This window comes from Vanacampus margaritifer, chromosome 18 (genome assembly GCF_051991255.1).
Source record: "Vanacampus margaritifer isolate UIUO_Vmar chromosome 18, RoL_Vmar_1.0, whole genome shotgun sequence".
NCBI classification, from domain to species: Eukaryota; Metazoa; Chordata; class Actinopteri; order Syngnathiformes; family Syngnathidae; genus Vanacampus; species Vanacampus margaritifer.
The window spans coordinates 5,107,828-5,131,146 of NC_135449.1; the positions used below are offsets into that span (position 1 = coordinate 5,107,828).

The 23,319-nt window shown below is 40.1% G+C and overlaps 3 protein-coding genes across 6 annotated transcripts; 1 reads left to right on the forward strand and 2 right to left on the reverse strand.

The window, feature by feature from the left end:
- The first annotated feature begins 903 nt into the window (after nt 1-903).
- Nucleotides 904-14,499, forward strand: LOC144038100 (uncharacterized). 4 transcript variants are annotated; one of them, XM_077550256.1, is made up of 7 exons: nt 904-1,155; nt 2,786-2,922; nt 3,096-3,196; nt 3,351-3,499; nt 4,790-5,018; nt 5,304-5,509; nt 9,803-10,230. In XM_077550256.1, the coding sequence occupies exons 1-7, from the start codon at nt 1,060-1,062 to the stop codon at nt 9,821-9,823; spliced, it is 939 nt and encodes a 312-aa protein (XP_077406382.1). In that variant the 5' UTR covers nt 904-1,059; the 3' UTR covers nt 9,824-10,230. The 4 variants fall into 4 exon arrangements, with proteins under 4 accessions (XP_077406382.1, XP_077406379.1, XP_077406381.1 ...); XM_077550253.1 differs by lacking the exon at nt 9,803-10,230 and adding an exon at nt 13,560-14,499 and having other exon boundaries at nt 911-1,155; XM_077550255.1 differs by lacking the exons at nt 904-1,155; nt 9,803-10,230 and adding exons at nt 1,705-2,065; nt 13,560-14,499 and having other exon boundaries at nt 2,791-2,922.
- A 2,104-nt stretch (nt 14,500-16,603) lies between these two features.
- Nucleotides 16,604-19,820, reverse strand: bub3 (BUB3 mitotic checkpoint protein). The gene is made up of 7 exons (XM_077550830.1): nt 19,624-19,820; nt 18,908-19,102; nt 18,751-18,820; nt 18,331-18,482; nt 18,089-18,247; nt 17,374-17,548; nt 16,604-17,094 (listed from the first exon to the last, which is right to left on the reverse strand). Exons 1-7 carry the CDS (start codon nt 19,624-19,626, stop codon nt 16,874-16,876), a joined length of 975 nt encoding a protein of 324 aa, XP_077406956.1. The 5' UTR covers nt 19,627-19,820; the 3' UTR covers nt 16,604-16,873.
- A 505-nt stretch (nt 19,821-20,325) lies between these two features.
- hmx3b (H6 family homeobox 3b) lies at nt 20,326-22,961 on the reverse strand. Its single transcript, XM_077551250.1, has 2 exons — nt 22,194-22,961; nt 20,326-21,197 (listed from the first exon to the last, which is right to left on the reverse strand). Exons 1-2 carry the CDS (start codon nt 22,450-22,452, stop codon nt 20,629-20,631), a joined length of 828 nt encoding a protein of 275 aa, XP_077407376.1. The 5' UTR covers nt 22,453-22,961; the 3' UTR covers nt 20,326-20,628.
- Nucleotides 22,962-23,319: the final 358 nt, after the last annotated feature.

The following is a 23,319-nucleotide window of genomic DNA, read 5'->3' on the forward strand; positions in this document are numbered from 1 at the left end:
GGGGGCGGGGGTGGGGGGGTCTCTTGTGTTAATAATTTAAGGAGACGAGCGTAAATGAATGGCACTATTAGCCCACTTTGCCAAATGAGACACTTGGTTTAAAAGGATGGTTTAAAAATGGAAATAGTGGTTTTAGCAAAGTGAGACGCTGAGTGTCAAATATAGAAATCCAAACCACGATTATGGTCTTACAATCATGTCATTTTAAACAATCACTTGCTTAGCCATAACTAAGTACACCTGCATAATCTAACGCAGGATATGAACTGCTTTTTTTTGTTTTTCTTTAAAGCTACTGAATGTAGAATATTCCATTTCGAATCGCTACTGCCACCTGTTGAGGAAAAATGAAACTGCACATACCGTTCGTTACATACACACCACGCACATTGCGTCACATCCGCAGACAGGGCGCGGGAAATTCTAACCCGAATTCAGTCTAGAAGGCATTTCACTCATAAATGGTCAAATAAAAAGCTTATTGTAAAGTTATTTTGGGGGAAAAGTTCCATATTGCAACTTTAAAAAAATAAAAGTAGCTTTAAAAAAGGTAGTGGGTAAAATGTGGAAATCATCCACATGCTGTTTGCATTCGAATTTTGCATCGTTTGTGTAACACTAACAGTCAAACGCAACTTCCAATAGCAAAATGATTCGAAAAGGTGTCGATTGGGAACAATATGAAAGCACAACGCTGCTTTTGTCCTGCACCTCTAGCCGCTATCGCTTCTGCTTTAATTTAATATCTGTTTATCTCCCTCCATTGTTTGTCTTTTATTGAGGTTGCGCCTGCATTTCGTTATCGTCGCCGATCTGCGAGCCAGAAGTGAGGGTCAGGAGGAGCAGAGTGCCCTCTTGTTTATTGGCTTCCATTCAGCCGCACGCGCAGCAGCTGATTTGGCTATCTGCTCTCATATTAAGCTCTTTCACGCTCGCATTTGGGGCCACACGGATATTGTTTGTAAGCACATGGAGATATTCTCGACCGCGGGCGAATTATATATGCTACCCTCGCGTTTGTAATATCCTCTCGGCGGGGCCCCCGTGCAGGATGTGAGAATGCTGCTGATCTTTATGTTGACTATCAAGTTCAGGCGGGAAGAATTCAATCTTGATCTTCAGCTCTGCCCCCAAAATATATATTACATTGTAAAAGTGAGTGTATACCTGGGAATTTGTATTTGTATTTATATTATTGGACACTAGCTAATAATAAACACAAATCGTATTACGACAAAAACAACGCTCAGTTTCCATTTTCTATCCTCATTAGGTTTGCGGTTTTGATTGTATGAAATAAATCAACACTATGCTGAAGAATAGAGTGCTGTTACAGGGGGAAGAAAAACGATATGCATATTTTAAAATATGATTGCGTGTGTAATGACAATTCCGAACATGTGGGCTTTTTTTTTTTATATTTTCGCAATGCAACACAATGTTAATTCTTCCTTTACACGGCCTGTGATTAGCATCCAAACCAGGCAGATCATTATAGTCAAACGACATTTCATCACATTTTGAAATCAAAATAGTCTTCACAAATTCCAAAGTCCAGTGCTTTTTAATGCGAGTGGATCGCCATTTTGACTTGTGACTTAGGCTCGAAATTGTCTTTATATATTACCCATGTGACCAATAACAACTATATAGTAATGATAATAATAATATAACTGGAAACGTATTTTTTTATGTTTTGCTATTCAAGTGTTTACTTTAAGACGTCGACTTCGTAAATAAGTACTAGTGACAAAGCCTTGGCTCACGTCCGTCAATGACGTAGTTACGCACGGGCTGTGACGTCGTGACGCCGGTTGCGAAATGTGACGCCGCGAATGGCGCACATGGCCGCTTGTTTACGTCCTAGAAGGATGGAAATCGATGCAAAGGAAGAAAGCGGGGGAGGGGGCGCCGAGGATTGTGAAACAGGCTTTTCAGGATACTGTACTTGCTTGCTAGACCGCGACGCTTGGCGTAAACACACCGGCATACGTTTACTGTCTATTAGCAGGGGGAAATGCCGACATAATTTTTATTTTTAAACGAGTGCGCGAGGACATCGACGGTATGTTGTGGTTTTTGTTTTGTTTATCACTGTGGTTGCAGGCATGTCGGATGGCGTTGGGGGTGGGATCGTTACACGAGGAAGGATTACACGACTGTTTTGTTTTGCCAACTGGCTTGCTAACCTTTCATGATATGTACTCGAAAAAACAAAATGTAGTGTAGTCAAGAATAATAACCTGCTTCTTTTCTGTATTATAAGAAAAAAGCTACACGACAGTAATTCCATGATTAACTAATATAAAAACACTTGAACGTTATAAAACACTTTTTAAATACTATAAAAGTACTTGATCACAACAAAACAAACCACAAGCTAAACATGTACACTTTGAAGGAATTAGCATTAATTGTAATCGTTTGCGTGTTCAAATCTGTAATAAATCAACCTTGCAAGGACCCTCTTCACCAGAATCTCATCTTGGAATTATTTGAACACACAAACGATTACAATTAATGCTAATTCCGTCAACTTATAGAAAGTATTGTACATATTGTAATGCATGTGCCTTTAAGAGGCGGGGCATTGGTGACTGTGGCTCTCCTTTCCCCCACATGTGAGGGCACTATAGTAAGTACACTGTAAAAACTTGGCCTACAATGATGAATCAAGTAACTCCATTCATTTGATTACCTATATATATAAAAAAAATCCTGCTGCCTTTCCAGTTAATGCCACTCTTGTTTTGTAATTAAACTATCTTTAACGCCTCAATCCAAGGTCAGGAAACACAGCTATAGGATGCTCCACCTCGGAAGCCTGTTGACCGAGTTTCACATCAGCGGCTGCACGACTCTAGAGAGTTCAAGAGGTCACAAAGTGCAACAAACGCCAACCGACTTCCTGCAACATGTCAGGTAACAAGTTGAACTGCAACTCGTCTGGCAAAAAAACGCGATGCTTAAAATGGACCCACCTGATCTTTTTACAGCCTTGCCATCTTGTCTCACATCTGTAAAGACGAGACACACGGTCGTCACTGGCGGCTTGTACTGTTTAAAAAGTCAACTTTGTCTTGTGTATCTGTAAGGAAACTCACCGGGCTGAGGAAGGAGAACGTCTACTGCAATCTGCGCATCCCCGACCAGTTTCAAGTTGTCAAAGATGATATTAACATTGTGATTCTCACAGGTGAGAATAAACCCATCCATTTTCTCTATAAGCACACCGGGGGTCACTTTTTTTTTTCTGCAGTGACACAAGTGAGCAAATGTAACCAAATTTCCAGTTCCACATTTCACTACTCTCATTTGATCCATGTATTTTCCCCCTCCCTCCTTCCAAGGCCAAGGGATCTTCTGCATCGACATCAAACCCTGGCGAGGTCTGGTGTCCGCTCACGATCAAAAGTGGCACGTTCAAGAAAAAGAAAAGGATCAGAACTTTGGCAACACCTGCATCGAACAGATGGACGACCCCCTCCAGGCCATCACGGTAAAAAGAAAAAAACTTTTCAAATAGCTCGTGTCAAATAGGCACACTTGTGTCCGAGGTTCAAGCAATTGTCCGGCAAATGGTTTTCATGCAAACCGGAGTTGGGGTTAAGAGAGTCACCCTGGCAATTTATATGTAAATTTCCAACACTTGTCGCGGGCTTCCGAAACTTGCCGAGTGGCTGCACTTCAATGGAAAGGCCGCAATTATGTTCACGTGGGGGGGGGGGCAGGCAGGTGCCTAAAAACACAGCTGGCTCCTCGTGTGACCTGCTTCATCACACACGCACACACACATTATTGAAAATTGTTTAAACAACCCGTTTAACTTGATTAGTTTACACAAAGTGCCTCTAATTGTATGTGGCAATTATAGATTGTGTAAGACATGGAAAAAGGGGGGGGGGGGGAGCTATTTTCAATATACAGAAAGAGACTAATAAACTCCTTCAAAGCAGAATTCCAATGAAGGTGAACAAACTTGTTTTGGAATTGCAGCAAATTGTACACCCAAAAAAAAGAAAAAAAGTGCTTTTTCTGGATAGTTTAAATTTAAATTTCTTTGTATAGTTTTTATTTACTTTAATTCATTTAAAAAAAAATATATTATAAAAATAAAAATAATCATTCAATGATTCCCAGAGGGGGAAATTCCAGGTGTTAATAACACATACGTAGTAAGGAACTTTTAGATAAAACAACTATCTTGAACTTTTGAGCATTTTTTTTTAAGCCAAGGACAAATACAGGCACTAAAGAGGCATAATGTGTAAAAGAGTTAAAAAATGTAAATAATTTTTAAAAATTTCAAAGTTTGCAATATATATTTATTTATAAATTTATAACCTATATTTTATCTAATTTATCTACTAATTAATTTCTATATGGTTTATTAAAAATGCTAAAACAGTAATGGCATCAAATTGTTACCAAACTGGAATTTTTAAAATTATAAATTTGTAAAATTATTTTTACTTATATAATATTTTTTATTTCCATATTTTGTAGACTTTTTTTCTTCAAAAATAAAATACAATCATAAATTAGGTTTGTACATGTTTTTTGGAGCGATTTTTCTTCACCATGGAACAATTTCTATATAATGTTGAACATTTTTATATAATTATTGTAACGCTAACAAACAAGCAAATATTTACAGCATATTGTTACAGCTGCAGTTGCGGATAAAGTATCATTAAAAAAAAAAATCGATGAAAATGGGTCCGAATGTTCTGAAAGCTCCTTGGGTGGAGGTAACGAAGTGACTTCCTGTTACCGTTTCTCCTTCCAGATCAAGACGTCTCACTTATGCAGACATCTGAGGCAGAGCGGCGTGCCCGTGCAGCAAAATCTCCTCTTCCCCAGGGTGGTCTTCCCTTCGCCGGAGTGCGAGCTCGCCGAGGGGCTGCGAGAGCGACGGGAGTTGGTGTCTCATGACCAGGTCGATCACTTCCTGAGATCCTTCAGGGAGGACTACGTGGCCTGGATGGTGGACGCGCTGACTCCTTCCTGGCTTTCAGGTGAGAGGATGACGGCATTAAATTGAATCAGTGGTGGGAAAAATATGGCTCGGGGGCCATAAAGTGGTGTGCGCTTTTCTGGAATCCGGCCCATTAAGCGCAGTTAAATTATTAGTCTTGTAATATTAAAAAAAAAAAAAAAAAACTATTTTTTTTTGTATAATTATAGATAAATGATCATTAAAACAAATTACATGAATTTTAGACCAACTGTCCATAATGTTGCCAGCACAAAAGTTGGCACACCCTTAAAGTAAATGGTTACGTACTCACTTGCATTCGCAGGTCATCTGTCGTACAGGCAGATGGCGTCGGCGCAGGAGATCCTGAGGCGCTCGGGCACGTGGGATCTGATGCGGCTTCACGGAGGCGAACTGCTCCGAGGCGACTTCAAGGGGTGTGGCTACATCGCGCTGGACCGCAGCCAGACCGACACGCTGGAGTTCTCCACGCTCAAGACGATGTGGGCCCTACTGGGACGCGCCCCACAGGTTGGTCCACCGCCTGTTATAAAAACTACATTGGGAGGGGGCTGGGGAGGGGGGGGGTCACCTCTACCAAATCATCTAGATTGCAGAACAAGAAACAATTATCATTCAAAGTCTTTATTGGGTTTTCCATATTCAATTCAACAACAAATATTTTCTACAATTTACGGCTGCTCGATTATGGAAAAATATTAATCACGATTATTTTAGCAATAAGTGAAATCACGATTATTCAAACAAGTATTTATTTTGGGGTTAAATAAGAAAATGTTTTGAGCATTTAAAAATATTAAGACCAATTAAAAAAAAAATAGACACCTTTCGGACCAAAATGAATAAATATATATAGGCAAAAACTTTCCTTTTCAAGTTCCTTTTGGATCAACCAAATTTGATTAAATTAGTTATTTTATAATCTTTTTTTTTTTTTTCGATTATGATTTTGTCATTTTGGAGCGTAATTGAAATTGCAATTGAATTTCAATTAATTGCACAGCCCTGCTACAAATCTATAGTGATCACCTCTACTTTGCCAAAATAATCTATCCAACACAAACGTGGCATATAAAATGTTGATTGGACAGCATAATTGTTGCACAAGTGTATCATAGGTTGGCCATAATAAAAGCTCACTAAATTAAGAACTTCACGTTTCACTAAAAAAAGTGTGTGTGTGTGTGTTTCCTTACCTATGACATTTGTAATGAAAGCTGAACCTCCATGTTAGAAGTAATGTCACATGACCAGCAGGGGGCAGTAGCATTTTAAACCTGGATTGGTTTGGGAGTTGACCCTGCTGAACTTGACATGTTTCTTTAGGCTTGATTTACATGGTTTAAATGACAATTCCATTTTTTTTCTTCTACCAAGTGGCTCTTCATGACAATAAACAAAAAAGGAAAAAAAAAACATGTTGGATGTCTTCAAATTGAAATCATGTCTCTTGTGGAAAGTTGATGAACACGCTTTACACACCCAAAAAAATAAAATACTGCAAATTTATTAGCAAGCTTAAGGCTAATGGTCACTTTGTTAGTGAACTTGTAAAAGGTTAAACAGACAAAGGTCAGCCTTGTTGACACTAATCTTTCTTCGCCCTCTCCTCCCCTTTCAGCTGCCGTGTAGTTGATACGTGACCCACCAATCATTAGACGCTCGCCCACGAGGCATTCACTGACACCAAAATGTATGACTCCCGCAGAAATAGTGGGCTTGAACCGTCTCGCCTTATTCACCTCGAGTAGGAGTGACGTTTAGTTTTTAAAAAGTTTTTGGATGGATTTTTTTTGATGACTTGTCCTCGTATATCTGCAAGTCTGCGTTATACTGCCCCCAGGTGGCCAAGACGCACACACCAGAAGGAACAGTACAATGTCTATTGATCTTGCTTGCCGAGCACCAGCTGCCGGTGGGGAGCTGGAGGGGTTTTGTGGGATGGGAGGGGGGGGGGGGGGGCGTGCTCGGGAGTCAAAAGGAAAGCGGATACCTCCCCCAGGCATATTTTGAAGAGCCCAGAGAAAATGCCTCCTTTTGATTTGTGACTTGTAAACACACAGGCCACAAGATGGGCGATACGAGCCCTCGCGCCAGCTCACTGTGTCGGCTCAGAGTGTGTTTTCACGGGGGGGTGCAGTCAATTACTCTGCGGAGGAGAAAGGGATGTCTGCGACCCCTTCTCCCCACCTCCCCCAAAGTGGAGAATGATTGAGTAGAGAGTCTGTAATTTATTAATTATGGTCTATATTCTTAGACCACAGCTCTGGCTTCATTCAATTTGTATGGATTGAGCGGTAATTACTATCCGTGTGTGTGCAAGTGCGTGTGCGTATTTGGAACGAGTCAATTGCAGGTTACTTACAGTATGTTGTTTGTCCTCTTGTCGTCTCATATGCCCGATTGTTTGCTTTTCTCAAAATCTACCTATTTAACAGTAATTGCTGTAAGGGGTATGAAATAATTTTTTTTGTGTGGGCGGGGTGGGGGGTGTTCCAGTTTTTTTCATGCCAATTACTAGTAGTCAATATTTGGAGCCAATATTCATTATCAGTTAAAAAAAAAAAGGGGGGGGGGTTGTATATTGGCTTAAAATTTTTGAAAATAAAAACAACAAAATAGATATAAATACATTTATCACTGCTGAAAAATAAAATAAAAAAAAAGAAGGGATGGGGTGGACATTGGCTTAAAAAAATAAACAAATTTTTATTAAAAAATAAAAACAAAAATAGAAAAATAATTTATCACTGAAAAAAAAAGAAGAAGCCAATCTAGACTCTGTTGCAATGTCTTAAAGCAGTCTTTTCAAAATGAATAAATTGTCTTTTTTTTCTTCTTTTTTTAAAAAAAAAAAATCTTAGACATCCTTTTAAATTTCGAGCAAAATGTTCAGGGAGCTCCCAAGGTTAGGATAATCGGTCATAAAAATCTGAATATATTATACACAGTTGAAACGAATGAGTAATTGGCGCCCCCTTATTTCCAATTTTAACCATAAACTAACCCAATTGTGATCCCAAAACAAACAAAAAAAAGTCGGTGTGGACTGATAACATTTGACTGGTGGTTAGTATTCTGCTGTAAATATTTAGCTTCCTTGTGGCTGTCAAATTGTATGTAAGTAAAACCAACATAACTCTTTAATTTGCTGCAACTGAATGGTTGGCCCCGTGCGCCCCAAAATTAGCCTCTATTAGCTGAACAGTATTGCTTAACCAAAATAAATCAATGGAAATTGTGGCCAAAAGTGAGCACGATGCTCAGCTTTGTGTAATTGCAGCGTCGCTCTCAACAGGGAATTGGAAATAATAATTGGAAATAATTTGCCAGCGCGTGTAGGAAGCCGCAGAAGGACGGCGAGCTGCGCAATTACGCGCCGCGAAGACGCGGGATGAAGCCGCCAACGAGCCGCTCGAGTGTCCCGCCCGCCGAGAGACGCCGTCCGTGTGTGCGGCGATGACTCAACGCCGCTTCCGTCCCGATGAACGCCTTGCTGGTCGATGCCAGAGGGCCCTTGTGGCTCACTTTTATTAATTTATGGAACACGAGAGGCGGAGAGAGTTCATGTTTGACACATTACAGCTTCACTCGGGTAAAAAAAAAAAAAACACATTAATATTCATTGGGAAATAATTTATTTGACTATGGGTTGAAGTGAGTTGTGTCAAGACTTGACTGTTTGAAATCATTGTGTGGGAATTATAACAGGATTTTTTTTTTATTTTTTTTTTAAACTACCCACTCTGACAGTGTTGCCAACAAATTTTTGGGATGTTGCTAAAGGAGGGTCTATTTGTTGCTAAAAGATGCTAAATGGCGTGACCATTGCATGATAATGTATTGCTTGCCTTGATTACGTACGTAGGCATTACTCAAATTAACTGGCCAAATAAAAATAAAAAAAAGTTTCTAATTTGGCAACTCATCTTAGTTTATCAAGATTTAGTTTGATTTGTAATAGTAATATAAAATCAACCCATACATTTATTTTGTCCGTATTTATCTTAGGGCTGCCCGATTATGAAGAAAATTAAATCTAAGCGCGATTAATTTGGTAATAATTGAAATCAAGAATCATTAGTTTTTTGGGAACAAGAAAATGTTTAAACATGTAAAGAATATTAAGACAAATACATTTCTTTGAAACTCTATAATTATGCAAGTTAATTTTTGGACCGAACAGGATTTATTAAGTCATTTAAAAATTTTAAAAAGGTGAAAATATATCAATTTAAACAAATCAAATAATAATATTAATATTTAATTTTTGTTTACGATTGTAATTGTAAAGTGTAATAATTGAAATTGTCATTTAATTTTGATTAATTGCACATCCCTATTGGGTGATATGGCCACACACAAAAAAAAGATTACCCCCCCCCCAACCAAACCCACATTGCTTTTTAATGCTTTTTCGATTTCAATCGCAAATAAACCGAACAAACATTTATTTAAATGCTTGATTTAATGAAAAATAAATCTATTTGGGATTTTTGCTATTAATTCAAGATTAGTCCCAATGTTTGAAAATGACACTATGGGGAACTGCAATTTGAAACCGGATGGCTTGGATAACTTTATAGCAGCGGTTCACTGTATATTTGTATCTCAAGTATTTATTCAAATATTTAAATGCAAAAAAAATAAAATAAAAAATGCAGCTAGGCCGATGTTTTATGACTGACAGAGTAAGTCATTTTAAAAGCTGCAAAATGTGTTGTTAGGGTCTGCAACCCAAGTGCTCTGAACTCTACCTTAGTCCAAATGTGTCCGTGTTCAACTTTTTTTTTGTGTCCTCAGAGTGGCAGCTGCGTGCGATAAGGCTCTGGCCACAGTCTCCGCCGCGAGATATGATCAATAGGCGGCCATGAATAATGAAGAGGGCGAGCGCAGCAGATACTTAATTACACTTTGGAGAAGCCATTCTGGCTAATTGAGGAGAATAAAGATGGCTAAAGTGGATGAATGCTGAATGCAAACGAAATTTCTGTCTGTTATTTAAAATGAGTTAGTTTTATTTGCCTCAAGTCATTTCCTTTGACCCAGAGTATTGTTCTTTTAATGTCAAGGATAATTGTCGCGCATCCAGATCCACGCCGTGTGTCTGCCATCTGTTACAGTTTAGGTGCAATTAGCGCTAAACTACTTAACGGACACTTTGGCCCATTGTCTGCTGTTGTCATAATCACCCCGAATAACGGGCGGCATCAATACAGTCTTGAAAACCCGATTTGGGAGTTAATGGAGTCAGATGGGGGGGGGGGGGGGCGCTCTGGGGGTTAATGCTGTTAGAGATGTTGGCAGAGAGCAAATTAAATCAGTCATAGATTGAGCCCTCTACACGCAGCCAGACATCCAGAGCCATTGAGGAGGAAAAAAAAAAGAATTGGCTGGGTGGCGGGAGTATTATTCGGACCCCCCCCCCCCCCCCCCCTCACAGTCGTATGGAAATAAAAGTCTGGATGTCAGTGGTCATTGCAGTCATTGAGTCTAATGTGCTTCCTGTCATCCGGGGAAGCAGACGCTATGTAACGATTCCGAACTTGGCCGGCCCTCAAGTTGCGGTCATGGCTCGGGGGCGAGGGCACCCGTTGACAGCTGACGCAGACGCCCGTGTCACCAAACAAAAGAGTTCAACCCGAGTTGATTTATGACTTTAGCGGATCGGATGATTAATAAATCAGCGACTTCACACCTCAAGCTAATTTTTAAAAACATTTTTTGCTCTTATGGCCGCCACTTAAAACGTAGGTCATGCAGGTTTGACTCCTGGGGTCAGTCAAAGTCAGTCGCCCCTGATGGGAAGAGCACCAGGGTTGCGTACCCCGAAGCGCGCTAAACATTATTATCCCTCCTTGGAGCAAAATCCAAGGATAGGTCAATCAATCAATCAATCAATCAGTGAAATAACTTTGCAGGTGCGGATGACAGACAAAAGTCTCAATCCAACAGTTGTCAAAGTCACATGCAAGCCGAGTTTTTCCGAAAGCAAGTTGACAGTGAGCCGGGGCAAGATTTATGACCACCGGCAGCAGGTAAACAAGAAGATGTCCCCTCGCACCCTGAAGATAGATGGCGATGCTAGTCCGGTCGGCGCTGAAAGTGAGAGGTGGACCTTGTGGGCCAGTCAGGGGTCACGCAGACCACTCAGTCTCAACCTTGGCCCCCCTGAGGGCTCCATTCTAATCTCGACCATGACGTATGGCCATGCCTTTTAAAGCCATGTACACTCAAAGTCACAGAGTGTAGAGCAGGGATCTCTAACCTTTTTTCCAGCGAGAGTTTCTTTTAGAAAATTAAAACAGCATAGAGCTACTCATGTTTCACAACATTTCATATGCATGTATTTGACATTTTGATTTGAATGTTTTTTTTTTAAACATTTATTTAATGGGCAAAAAGTGTTTTATAAAACAAATGAAGGCAAAGTTCTATATAGTGAAAAGACCTCAAAGTGCAATTTAATGCACATTTCTTTCCTTTAAACAGAGTGAATTACAAAGTAGCATTGGTCAGAGTAACGAAAGCAAGCCGTGTCAAACTCATTTGTTACCAGCCAGGCACGCGTTTCTAATGCTAACAGCTAGCGTCTGAGATTTGTGCCGCGCCATACAATGGCGGCGTAATTAACTAGCGGTTTCTTAATGCCCTAAATTAGCGATTGAACACGAGTTCGGGATGGCATTGTTTTGATGTTTGTCGCAACTATATAATGTCAATAAAAAGTATGATGAGGAAATCGTAAACGTTGGAAAGGGAAGTCAAGCTAGCTATCATTGCCGTCAGTATATCTGACCGCAAGCTATTCAATAATCTCTGTACCTCACATGCGCATTTTGTTTAAAAATGCAAAAGTCATTCTTCTCTGATTACTCAGTGATAATCGGTGGGAGAATCCATTTTAAAATTTTCAATAGGTGCAACCCTAGCTGTGTTGTACTTTAGACAGCAATTGTGTCGGATTTCACCGTTAACTCTTTGACTGCCAAAAACGTTAAATAACGTTTAGTAAAATCCTATGGAGGGGTGCCAAAGACGTTAAAAGACGTTTTTTCCAAAACAGGTGAAACTAACCATTTTCTATTGTTGATTACTGAAAAACGGAATAAGGTAGAAACAAACTTTTTTTTCTGATGAAAGATGAGAGTCCAATCTTCATCTATCATTTGGGAGTATGAGTATGTTTCCATAGTCCAAACACATCATTTTCTGTGGACCTTGAAAGATCAGTCAAAATGCTTAAATCGGCTGGCACCCACGGCATCCCTTTTCTGAAAACGTCTGGCAGTCAAAGAGTTAAAGTCGATATTTACATAAAATAAAAAAAAACGCAAACCGGAAGAACCAATATTTCGTGTTTCCGCAAGGACATTCATACGACGTAATTCGAGGACTCCCTTGTACTTTGTTTTTGCCGCATTAGTTTCAAGAAGCAATTATTTGATGATCCCCATCATAATCAACCAAAATCGGGCCCTCACCTTTTAGAGGAATAAATGAGAAAAGACTACTTTGATGCCACTAATTGCTAATCGTCAACTTTGCACATGGCACCGATCCTCTACAATGTTTTTGTGTGATTGCGCGCTCCTCTCTGCCACCAGCTGTCATTATTTATAGACCCCCCCCCCCCCCCCCCGCGTGGCAAATTAACACACAACGGCCGACCTCTCAAGTATGTGACGCCGCTAATGCAGCGCAATACAGGACGCGATTGTCTCACTCTCGCCTCTTTTTTATTGAATGCTCGCTAATGAGTAAGTAAATGGTGGGAAAAGGTGCGCATGTGAAACGGTAGCGGCCTTTGTGGCGGGTAATTAGTAGTGGTGAGAGGCGTGCAGGTGTTGAGCCGGGCCGTCAGGGGGGTGGGTCGCGTTTGCAGAGCTTTGCCGACTATTAAAATGATCACTTTCAATAGCGGACAAAGGGAAGAGGGAGCATATCTAGCGGTGGGTATTTTCTCCACCTCTAATGCTTTATTCTGCCTTTTGATGTGGCTGTCATAAAAGGCCTATTGGGCTCCCACAATGACCCGCGAAATGGACAAGGGCTGGCGTCGCGGGCTCCGACTGTCGCCGCCATTAACTAAAAGGCCCGGACATTATGAGAGAGAGCGACGGATGAAAGAACACGCAGGGGGAGAAAAAGAAGGAAAAAAACAATAATTGAAAAATTGCCTAATGCTAAAGTGAAAGAAGATGGAGCTGTGAAAAGGCACCGTGATATTCCGCTACCTCCGGTAAATGCGGCCAAACAAGAAGACGCTGCCAGGCGTTCTGTTTGAAATTGATATGCTTCAATTACCTGCATAAGTCTAAATCTAGTTAGGACGGCCATTGTCTGGAGCTTGGATGAGGTGTTGAAGCGAATCACACCCTACAACAAAAACTCCAGAGATCCGCGACTACCACAAAAAGAAGCGCGAACGAGGTTACAAGGTGGTTAGCTCAAATCTAGCATCGCTTTGGAGCTTTTCTCGGATAATAAGTACGATTAAAAGGTGTGTAAATATTGGGTTGATTGTGTGGAACTGATGGTTGTTGAACCGGCTCTGCAGGTGACTGTCAAAATGTACAAGCGTGGCTCCAACGGATGGTTGGGTAAGACGCTGAGCGCCACCGCCACCGTGCCCTCCGACACCCCGGTGGTCTTTTGGGTCAACGGCGACAAAGCGGACACCAAGATCCCGGCCAACACCATCCACAGCATCACGCTCAGCATATAGGACCACGCAAATTGAGTGAAGCTAGTAACACAGCCCTGAGTGCCTTTTTATTTGTTATATTGTAAACGACGGTTTTCAAATAATATTGTGATTGTTTTTTCCTGTTTCTTGATAAGTTTGCAGGTTGATTTAAGGCACGTCTGTAACCATCTGAATCACACTTTTTTTCCACCTCTGTTATAATTGGTCCGTAATAATTATTTACTACAAATAATGTATCTTTGTTGATCCATCCATACCAGTGACATAGTGGCAGAGATTTTTCTAATGCAAAATATGTGCCTTGGCGCAATAAAGGCCAAATCTTAAGTTATTAGAATTATTAACTACCTTTGCATAAGATACTATATGCGTACATATGCTAATGCTAACCCATGTCGCGATACACGGGAAATCGTAACGACTTTTAGAAAAAAAAAAAAAAGAATCGCAATTTAGTAACAATTTTAACACATTCTCATAAAACCACCTATCAAACTGCATCGCCACTCGACATTGTACTCAAGGTGTTCCTCAGGGACACGATGCACTCCTTTTTAGCATCTGTATAAATAACGAGTTTTGTCTTTTATTCACTAAATGATTACAAAGTTATATTTATGTATACTTACCTGAGAGAGCGCTTTCTACCCCAAACAGCACTTGTTTTAATTTTCTCAATGGTTTTGTAGAGCTTTTAGTTGGTTAGCCAAAGTAGTAAAGTGTGTTGGGTGCTTGGAAGTGTTTGTATTTGTACTTATGTGAAGTCAGAATAAAATTTGAGTGTAAATCATTGCTTTTTTTTTTGTGTGTGAGGGTCTAGTTGTTCCACCACAAGCTGTTTCGGGTGTTCATTGTGTACTTCTCAAACACAATTGAAAGCAGGCAGTGCGTATCCAGGACAGGAAATGGATAAGATGATGAGACCAAGAACGGGATGTGACAACTTGACAAGCTAACAAGGTCAAATTCATCTGAAGGCTTCTAGTCCTCGCAGAAATCGATGGTCAACTTAAAATGGAATGTTGTATCGGCTTAAGGGGAAATCTATAATACAATGTCGTTAGCTGTGTGCACTTGTGCATATGAACAACAGGTCCTTTTCAAATGTGATGGATTGGGATATGTTTCTGTTGTTTTTGTTTTTGAAACATTCACTTTTAAGATCATTAAAACTAAAGTAAGGAGAAAAAAAGTTCTATCATTACACTGACAAGTAGAAGTTATGAGAATAAATTAGGACATTTCAAGTAAATGGCAACTGCAAAGAAATTATTTTCCCGATAAATTCAGCTTTGTTTCATTTAAATACACAAATTAAAATTTGTCTGAAAATTACGTGGAAAAAAGCACCAAATCAAATGTTTAATGGAAAAAAATGTGCATCCCCTGCTCACTTTTTACCTCCCCGACACTCATGACATAATATTCCAGCTGTGCCAAAATAGTGAGCAAATTTGTATGACATTGTCTGATCTTTCCACCTGTGTCTAAACATGAACAAGTCCATTGAATGTCAAAACACATTTTCACATGTAAAGTGCGTCTGAGTGCTCGGTCAGCAAATCAATGGCAAAAACTGAACGCTTTCATAAAATAACCTCATTATTGGACGTGATTCTTTTCCAAGGGTGGGGGTAGTTATCTGTGTGTGTTGATGCTAATGCGCATATACACAGATCAATGTGGTCCATTGCTGATGTTTTGTGCCACTAATTGGTCGCTTGCGCACATCATTATTGACGCCTCTGGTCCATTTAGCGTACGGCTTTTGGGACAGTTGACAATGCTGGAGGCTGTTTTTCATCACAGCTTGACGATTATCTGACAATATTATGTGTTGGAAACTCGAGGTCAGGGCTAATGTTTTTTTTTATCATGAAAAAACTACAAAAAATGTTTTTTGGGGGTGAATCAAAATCAGATTTCATTTTGAAGTTCGATTTTAATGCATGCTCACTAGCAACAACATCAAGATCCAATAAAAGAGCTTTATCAAAAAATTGTGTTTTTACAAGGATGAGTTTTAGATTGACCAATAGGTATAAATCCTGTGTTATATATATATATATGTATATATATATATATATATATATATATATATATATATATATATATATATATATATATATATATATATATGTATATATATATATATATATATATATATATATATATATGTATATATATATATATATATGTATATATATATATATATGTATATATATGTATATATATATATATATATATATATATATATATATATATATATATATATATGTATTCTGGGAGCTATTAGAAAAACCAACAGGCCATTGGGTATAGCTAGAAGGATCAATATTGGCTTTTTTAATTATTATTATTTTTTTTTTTAATTGGACAGTTTCTAATGGGGTAAAAATTTGAACCACGTTGACGCGCAAAAGGTCAGCGACGTAAATGCCATTTCATATTAGGCTGTGATCCGATCAGCCGTCCACCATCATGGGAATGACTGAAGCGAAAGCCAGCCTAATCATTTCCAGGATGCAGCGGAGGCCCATTGAGCCATTACCACTTAAATAGAATCATTGACTGGATATCTCCATCTTCGCTTTGGCTGAAGGGCCTCACAAATTCTATTAGGCGCAATTGAAAATCCAAACTGAAGGAGCAAGAAATTCGCTGCTCCTGCCTGTTTTGTTCTGTATCTCGATGATCTAGAATGGATCATCATCATCATCATCGTTTTTGGTGCGAGTTGTTCTCCCTCCCAGCCTACCGGACGCAGACTGCCGCGATTACTTCCTCGCCAATAAAGCGGGATCTGGTTTAGTCCGCTGATGCCTTATCAGCGTCAGGCCACTGTCTGGTCACGCATACCAGAGAGAAGCCCTCAAAGCAACCCACGAAAAACGTATTAAAAATGTTGTTTAATGACAAAATGAAGACAAATAACAAAAATCGTAGTAGAAGAAAGCCAAACAACTACGTGACAGAAATACAAAGAAGTGGGGAAAAAAACTGACTGCATGCCCGTAGGTAAAGGCTTCAAAATGCGGAGGCCACCGAACAAAGTTATTTGTGGCAGAACAAGTCCAATAACTCAAATGGCAGTTTTTGTCAGTCTGTCGTTTTGGAAACAGAACAGCGGAGAGGCGAGCTGCGAGAGGGTGACGAGGAAGGACTCACTTGGGCTTGGTCTCGGCGTCGGTGACCTGGCGGATGTAGACGGCGTCTTCCGGGTGGCTGATGTCGCCTATCTCGAGCATGTAGGAAGCGGCGATGGCGATCAGGCCGCCGTCGCTGTTGAAGGCCAGCGAGGCGATGCTGGTCGGGTAGCGGTGGAACTGGCACAGGCGCTTCTTGTTGAACGGGTCCCAGATGTTGACAAAACCGTCAGAGCCGCCTGGAGGGAAGGGAAGCCAAAACATTGACATTATAGCTACCAAATTTTGGAAAAAGATCAACTTCAGAGAAAAAAAAAAGGCCAAAATGAGCCTAAAATGGCAGCTTCCAATCAAAACTTTGTCTTTCCTGTATGTATTCTGCCATGTGCTTTTTTATGCATCTGCTCATAACAGACAGTCTGACCACATTTCATGTTCCCAAGTGAAATTGGCTTCTGAGACTGTCAACTTCAAAGACAAGGAGCAAATCTTACTCGTACCCCACCAAGCAGCCGTACCTGTTGCAAAAGTGTTGTGCATGCTGTGAAAGGAGATGGCGTTGACGGGGTACACTTGCTCGATGCCGTCCTTCAGCCGGTGGCACTTGAAGGCGTACTTCTTCTTCTGGACCTCCGCGCTCGGGTCCAAATACTCCACGGCCACGCGGCCCTCGATGGAGCTCAAAACGTAGCCCTGCAGATGAGAAGAAACGTTTGCGAAGTTCCACAGCTATGCTGATGACACACAGTTGCACGTCTGATGAGAACAGTCCAATGGATGCTTTCTTCTTTTTAACCCAAGTAAAGCACTTTGAATTCCATTTTGTATAAAGTTTGACTGATTGAGTTTGAACAGTTATCCTAGCTCAGTGATCCGAATATATTACTGGATAGCCGATAGCCCATACGTCTGTTTAAAAAAATTAAAACATAATAAATCATGTTGTTTCTACTAAGTACTGTCTCAAATGTTCTCCAATTTCGATACTGTAAATGTATAGGATCATATGCAGAGAAACGTTTGTTATCTTAGCCTACCGGCTATCCAATAATATAAACAGATCGGTGTCCTAACTTCTTCCATATCTTCTTCTACTACTACTATTTCTTCTATGTATTTCCCAGCATACTGCCTCAAAGCATCATGCTGCCTCTCATAGGTCAGTCTTGGTACTACAACAGATAAAGACCGATCATTCATTTATCAAAGGGTTCTTGTTTTCCTGAGCCGCACCTGCTTGTTGGGGAAGGCTCGGATGCAGCGGGTCTGAAACTTGAGACTGGACTCTCGCCTCTGCTGCACGTAGCCCATATTCCTCAAGTCCCACACCAGCACGCGTCTGCCCGCCGTGCCGACGATCAGCCGATCACCCGCAACAGACATGGTGTACACCTTTGAACGACAAGGGCCAATTTAAGCTCAGACACACTCAGGCACTTCATTAGGTACACCTGAACAATCCAATAATGTCATACCCTCTCCGGTTGTGTGAAGGTGCCGGCATTGCAGGGTGCCCTTGGATCCCAGAGTCGGACTGACCTGTCCCAGCTCCCCGTCACCATGACGTTCACCTCCGGGCAATGTTCCACACAACGAATGGGGGCGTCGTGCTTTCCCACTATGGTGTCTGTAAACCACAACATATACAATTTACAGTGTCATAAAATTTTCTACACACCCCTGTTTGAATGCTACGTTTGAAAAAAAAAGGAAAAAAACTTCTAGGGAGGGGACATAAAAATAAACACCTCAGAAACTGGTTGAACCGATGAAACTCAGGTCGCACAGTCAGTGTTTTGGTCAAGTTGTAGGTGTCATTAATGGTGGATTTTTTTTTTATAAATGCATCCATCTTTAGAAATCCCAAACAAATTACAAACTTGGTCAGCACCTACCTTGGTCCGTGTTTAAGTCGTGCATTTTCAAATTTGTATCCAGATCGCCACTCCAAGCATGTGTGGGATCCTGGTGGGGGAAAAAGGGACATTGTATTCTCTTGTGATAACACGTTAAAAACATGAACATCTAATTCACACTGGGCCTGCTACATACATAAAAAGCACAATCCAGAACCGGAGCTGTGTGTTGATACTTCATGCGCATGGTGTTGGCCACCACGTCGTAGAGGCGGACTGTGCAGTCCCAGGAGGATACAAGCAGAAAGTTTGCGTTGCTGGGGCTGAACTTGACAGCGGTGATGCCATCTTCTGGCCCCTGGTTAAGTTTGTACTCACTTGAAACCATGCTCTGCGGAACAGAAACTCAGGTGACCCACTTCAAAATGTGATTGTTTTGTCAGCAATGAATGTGAAAATGTATTATTGACTTAGATGGCAATTTGATAAAATTGCTCAATTGTTTTGTTACATGCTACATAGAGACACTACTAGGGAGGGGTAATCTTTTTCTGTTTTATTAATTCAAATTTGTTAGTTAGGTATGTGTTTCAGGACGCATGTTTGCCTTCCCTTACGTGAACAACTAACTGCAGATAGAGTTGGCGACATGGACCAGCCCTGCTATTCTATTTGACGTCTTATTTTTGTTATGCTCAAAAGTTGAATAGGTAAAATATTACAAATCTGGTCATTTCTATTCAATTCATCTGACGAATATAACCTCATCCGAAGATGATGTATGTGGGGAAAAAAGCGATATTTATCTTTCAAACAACGAACTCACCCATTCAGGAATTAGCCTTAGCCAGAGCTAACCGACGACTGTAATGCTAATGCTAGTAGCAGTGCTCGCAACAACTTTGTACTTACCATTTATGCTTTATTGTTTGAGAGAGGGCGGCAGGAAATACGATGTTTTATTCTCGGCTTGAGAACGTTTTTCTAAAATACTTAGCAAACAAACACATAAATAATCGTCGAAATGAAAGCGCTAACTGCCCCAAAAGCAGTCCGGCTAGTGATCGTTTAGAAGCTGTTGTTGATAGGCTGAAACGAAATGCCCACGTTTCCCGCTTGCGTGTTATTGGTTGGTTTGATTTTGAGTAGTACTTCCGGTGTCTCTACGCAGGTCATGTGACATCTGACGGCAACCTGGTGTTTGCGCATGCGCTAGGCCGAAGTTATTCTAAAATAAATGAACCCATGAACCCGTTACATTATTTAATTTACGGTTAGTCCAGTTGCATAGAGATTTGTATAAATTAAGAACACAAATACAACACATTATTGATTATTTGTGAAAACATTTTTTTGAATTAAAATAAATTGACTGTCGATCATATTCACAGTACAATAAAACGACATTATTTTTAAATGCATCACAAATACATTTTAAGTCACAAGATATTTACTGGGAAACATACAGGATTTGAGTAACAAATCATATTAGGCTCCATAGTTCGCTTGATTTGCCACACTGACGTTTTTCTTGTGTTTTGCCAATAAATAAAAGGTTGTTTTTTTGTGTGGATCATGAGCTTTGTAACAACAACAGTATATTGCACAAGCAAGGGAATATCAAAATATTTAATCCCACAATTTTACAAAGTCACGACTAACACAATTAAGAGTCTTAAAAATACATTATGTAAAATTTTGCACATGAAAATATATTCAAACACTCTGGAGGAATTTAGGACAATAATGGAGATTTAAAACACCCCAAAAAAACAAAACAAAAAGAAATGCAAATGCGTGGCACATAGATAAGAGCACACAAGAATAATCAATTCAATCTACAAAATATATTGAAAAATAAATGTACAAATAACGTATTTTTAAAGCCGTACAGAAAATCCAAGGTGTGCTCAGGTGTTAAACAGGCCTCAGTAACGGAACCGGGTGGGGGTAGTACATATGATGAGAAAAGGCCAGGATTGACGCCTGGTTGCCTGAGGAGCTCCCGGCCGCACTCCCGCTGGTCTCCGGAGCTCCGTTGTCGTGGTAAAGGATGGGCACCCGCACGATCCTCTGTGCCGCGGCGTGGTTCAGGTTGGCCGCCTCCAGCTCGGCGGCCAACTGCCTCTTCCACTTGTTCCTGCGGTTCTGGAACCAGATCTTCACCTGGGTCTCGGTCAGGCGCAGCGAGGCGGCCAGGCCGGCGCGCTCTGAGCTGCTCAGGTAGCGCTTGATGTCGAAGGTGGACTCCAACTGGAACACTTGGCTCCTGGAGAACACGGTTCGGGTCTTCTTCTTCCTGCAGGGCTTCCCGTCAGAGTCGTCGGGCTTCTTTCGCCAGTCGTCCTCAGCGGGGTCGGAGTCCTTCTTTGGATCCTCGGGGTCACTTTCGTCTTCTTCTGCGCTTTCTTCTTTGGTGTCTGGTTCGCTTTTGGGGAGGTCGGGTGAGGGTCGATCGTGTAGAAACAAATGATCTTTCTCTGAAGCTGCAAAAGCAACACAATAAAGTCACTCTCAAAGTTTTATGCAAACTCTCGAAATGAATGCACCACCAATTAGAGGCATATCTGCTATGAAATATTTAAATGATATGTAGTGTATGTACACACAGATCTCTCATGCATACATGTATGTACATTGCAAATTTGTAATTATGAATTGTCAGTCACATACCATCTTTACACTTTTTTTTCTTCATGTGACTTCTCATTCATACAGGCCATTTTATGCTCAGCACATTCAATCAATCACATTTTATTTGCAACGCTTGAATTTATTAAACATACACTTATATATGCACATATTAAGCTATATATAGCCTACTGTCTGTATTGCATTGTTTTTACTTTGCATTTTAGAAAATAAGAAAATAAAAGCGATGATAATAAATCTACTTCATCAAATATAGGATAACTCATACAGTAACACAGTCAAGAATCATTCAATTTGTCATCACCAAAGCATTTATTTTATTAACTATAAAAGTAATTAGTTTTAATATTTTTTTATTTTTCAAATAAATATTTATGTTGCATTTTCCAATAACAATGTATTAGTTCATGCTTAATACATTTGTGACCATCCATTTTAAAAATTATTTACTCTTGTTCTATTGGTAATATTGATCTTCAAATATCAAGTATTAAGAGTTCCTTTATAATCATTGCACTACAATAAACAAAACAACAACAACAAAAATCCTGGTTCTGTATAGCACCACTGGTGTTCTTTGGGATTCGTTACTGGTGCTTTAGAAAGGTCTAGTCCTATAGTTACAACACTCAGGATTCTGGAGTTCTTAAGAGGTTTATAGATCACAGAAATGTATTTAATATCAATTGGTTCTCATTCAAAACCATTTGATGTTTATTGAATCACAAAAATGTGTACCAAATATGCATACAAGCAAAATAACCCCATTTAGGTATGTAGACCCTTTTTTTTTTTGGTGTGTTTTCAGAATTCAATGAAATTAGACGTACCTCCAGTTTTGAGATGAGCACCGAGCGTGTAGGGATACCACCAAGAGGACACTGAGGACAAACCAAACCGCTGTGAGGGTAGAGACAAATCGGCGAGCCGGGAAAAGAAACTACCCTCCAGGGAGCTTCTGGGCCTGGTGGGCTTGTTGTTGTTGTTGTGCTGCTGGTGGTCGTCGATGCTGAGCAGGTTCTTGATGGAGAACTTGATGGAGTCTTTGGCGGACTGGCGCGTCTCATGTTGCGCGTCAGAGTCTGCCATCACCCTTTAGTTCCACACCATCAAAAGTGAAAGTTGAAGAAAACAGCAGCGGCCTTGCAGGGAGGGGGGAACAGTTCGAGGTCTGAAGAGTATCCAAAAGATGTGCTTTCGGTGGTGCTGAATAGAGGAATCAATGTGCAGGGTTAGTTCTTTATGGAGATGTAATGATGACATAAAAATGACAGCCCAGTTTAAACATACAGGGTCCTTGTGATTGGCCAGAGCAGCGAGCAAATGGGCTTTGAGACTCCAAAAGGAATACAAAAAAGATTTTTTTTTTTTGGGTTGACTCAACAGCAGCCACTTCTCCAATAAGAGCAGTGTTAGGCAAACTACGGCCTGGGGGCCATATGCGGCATTCAAGAGGTTTTGATCCAGCCACTTTGCAATTCTAAAAACAATGTTTATAATTAAAAACAGTGTTTAATTGTATGAAGTTGCTACTGGCTGACAATAAATTGCTCATAATATCAAGTCAAGATATCTTTATGAGACAACATTGTGCAGTCATTTATAATGAGAGTAACGATCTGACTATATGTGTTTAAAATATATAATTAACTGAAATAAACTGAAAGCTAATTAAATTAAATGCTATAAATGTGTATCTACTTATTTCCTTCCTTTCAACTGTTTGGCTGTTCACATTTTTTGCTGTGCTATTTTTAAAAAAAATATTACACAGTATGGATTGAATCCTTTTTTTTTGTTGCTATTACTTTTTGTATCTATAGAGGCCATTAAATTTAAATTGAGAAATAAATCCGTGACACTAACGCCTAATCTAGACTAGCACAAAAGTCATAATTGTTGTTATGGAAAACACGTACAGGCCATAAATATAAAACAATCAAATAATGTACAGCG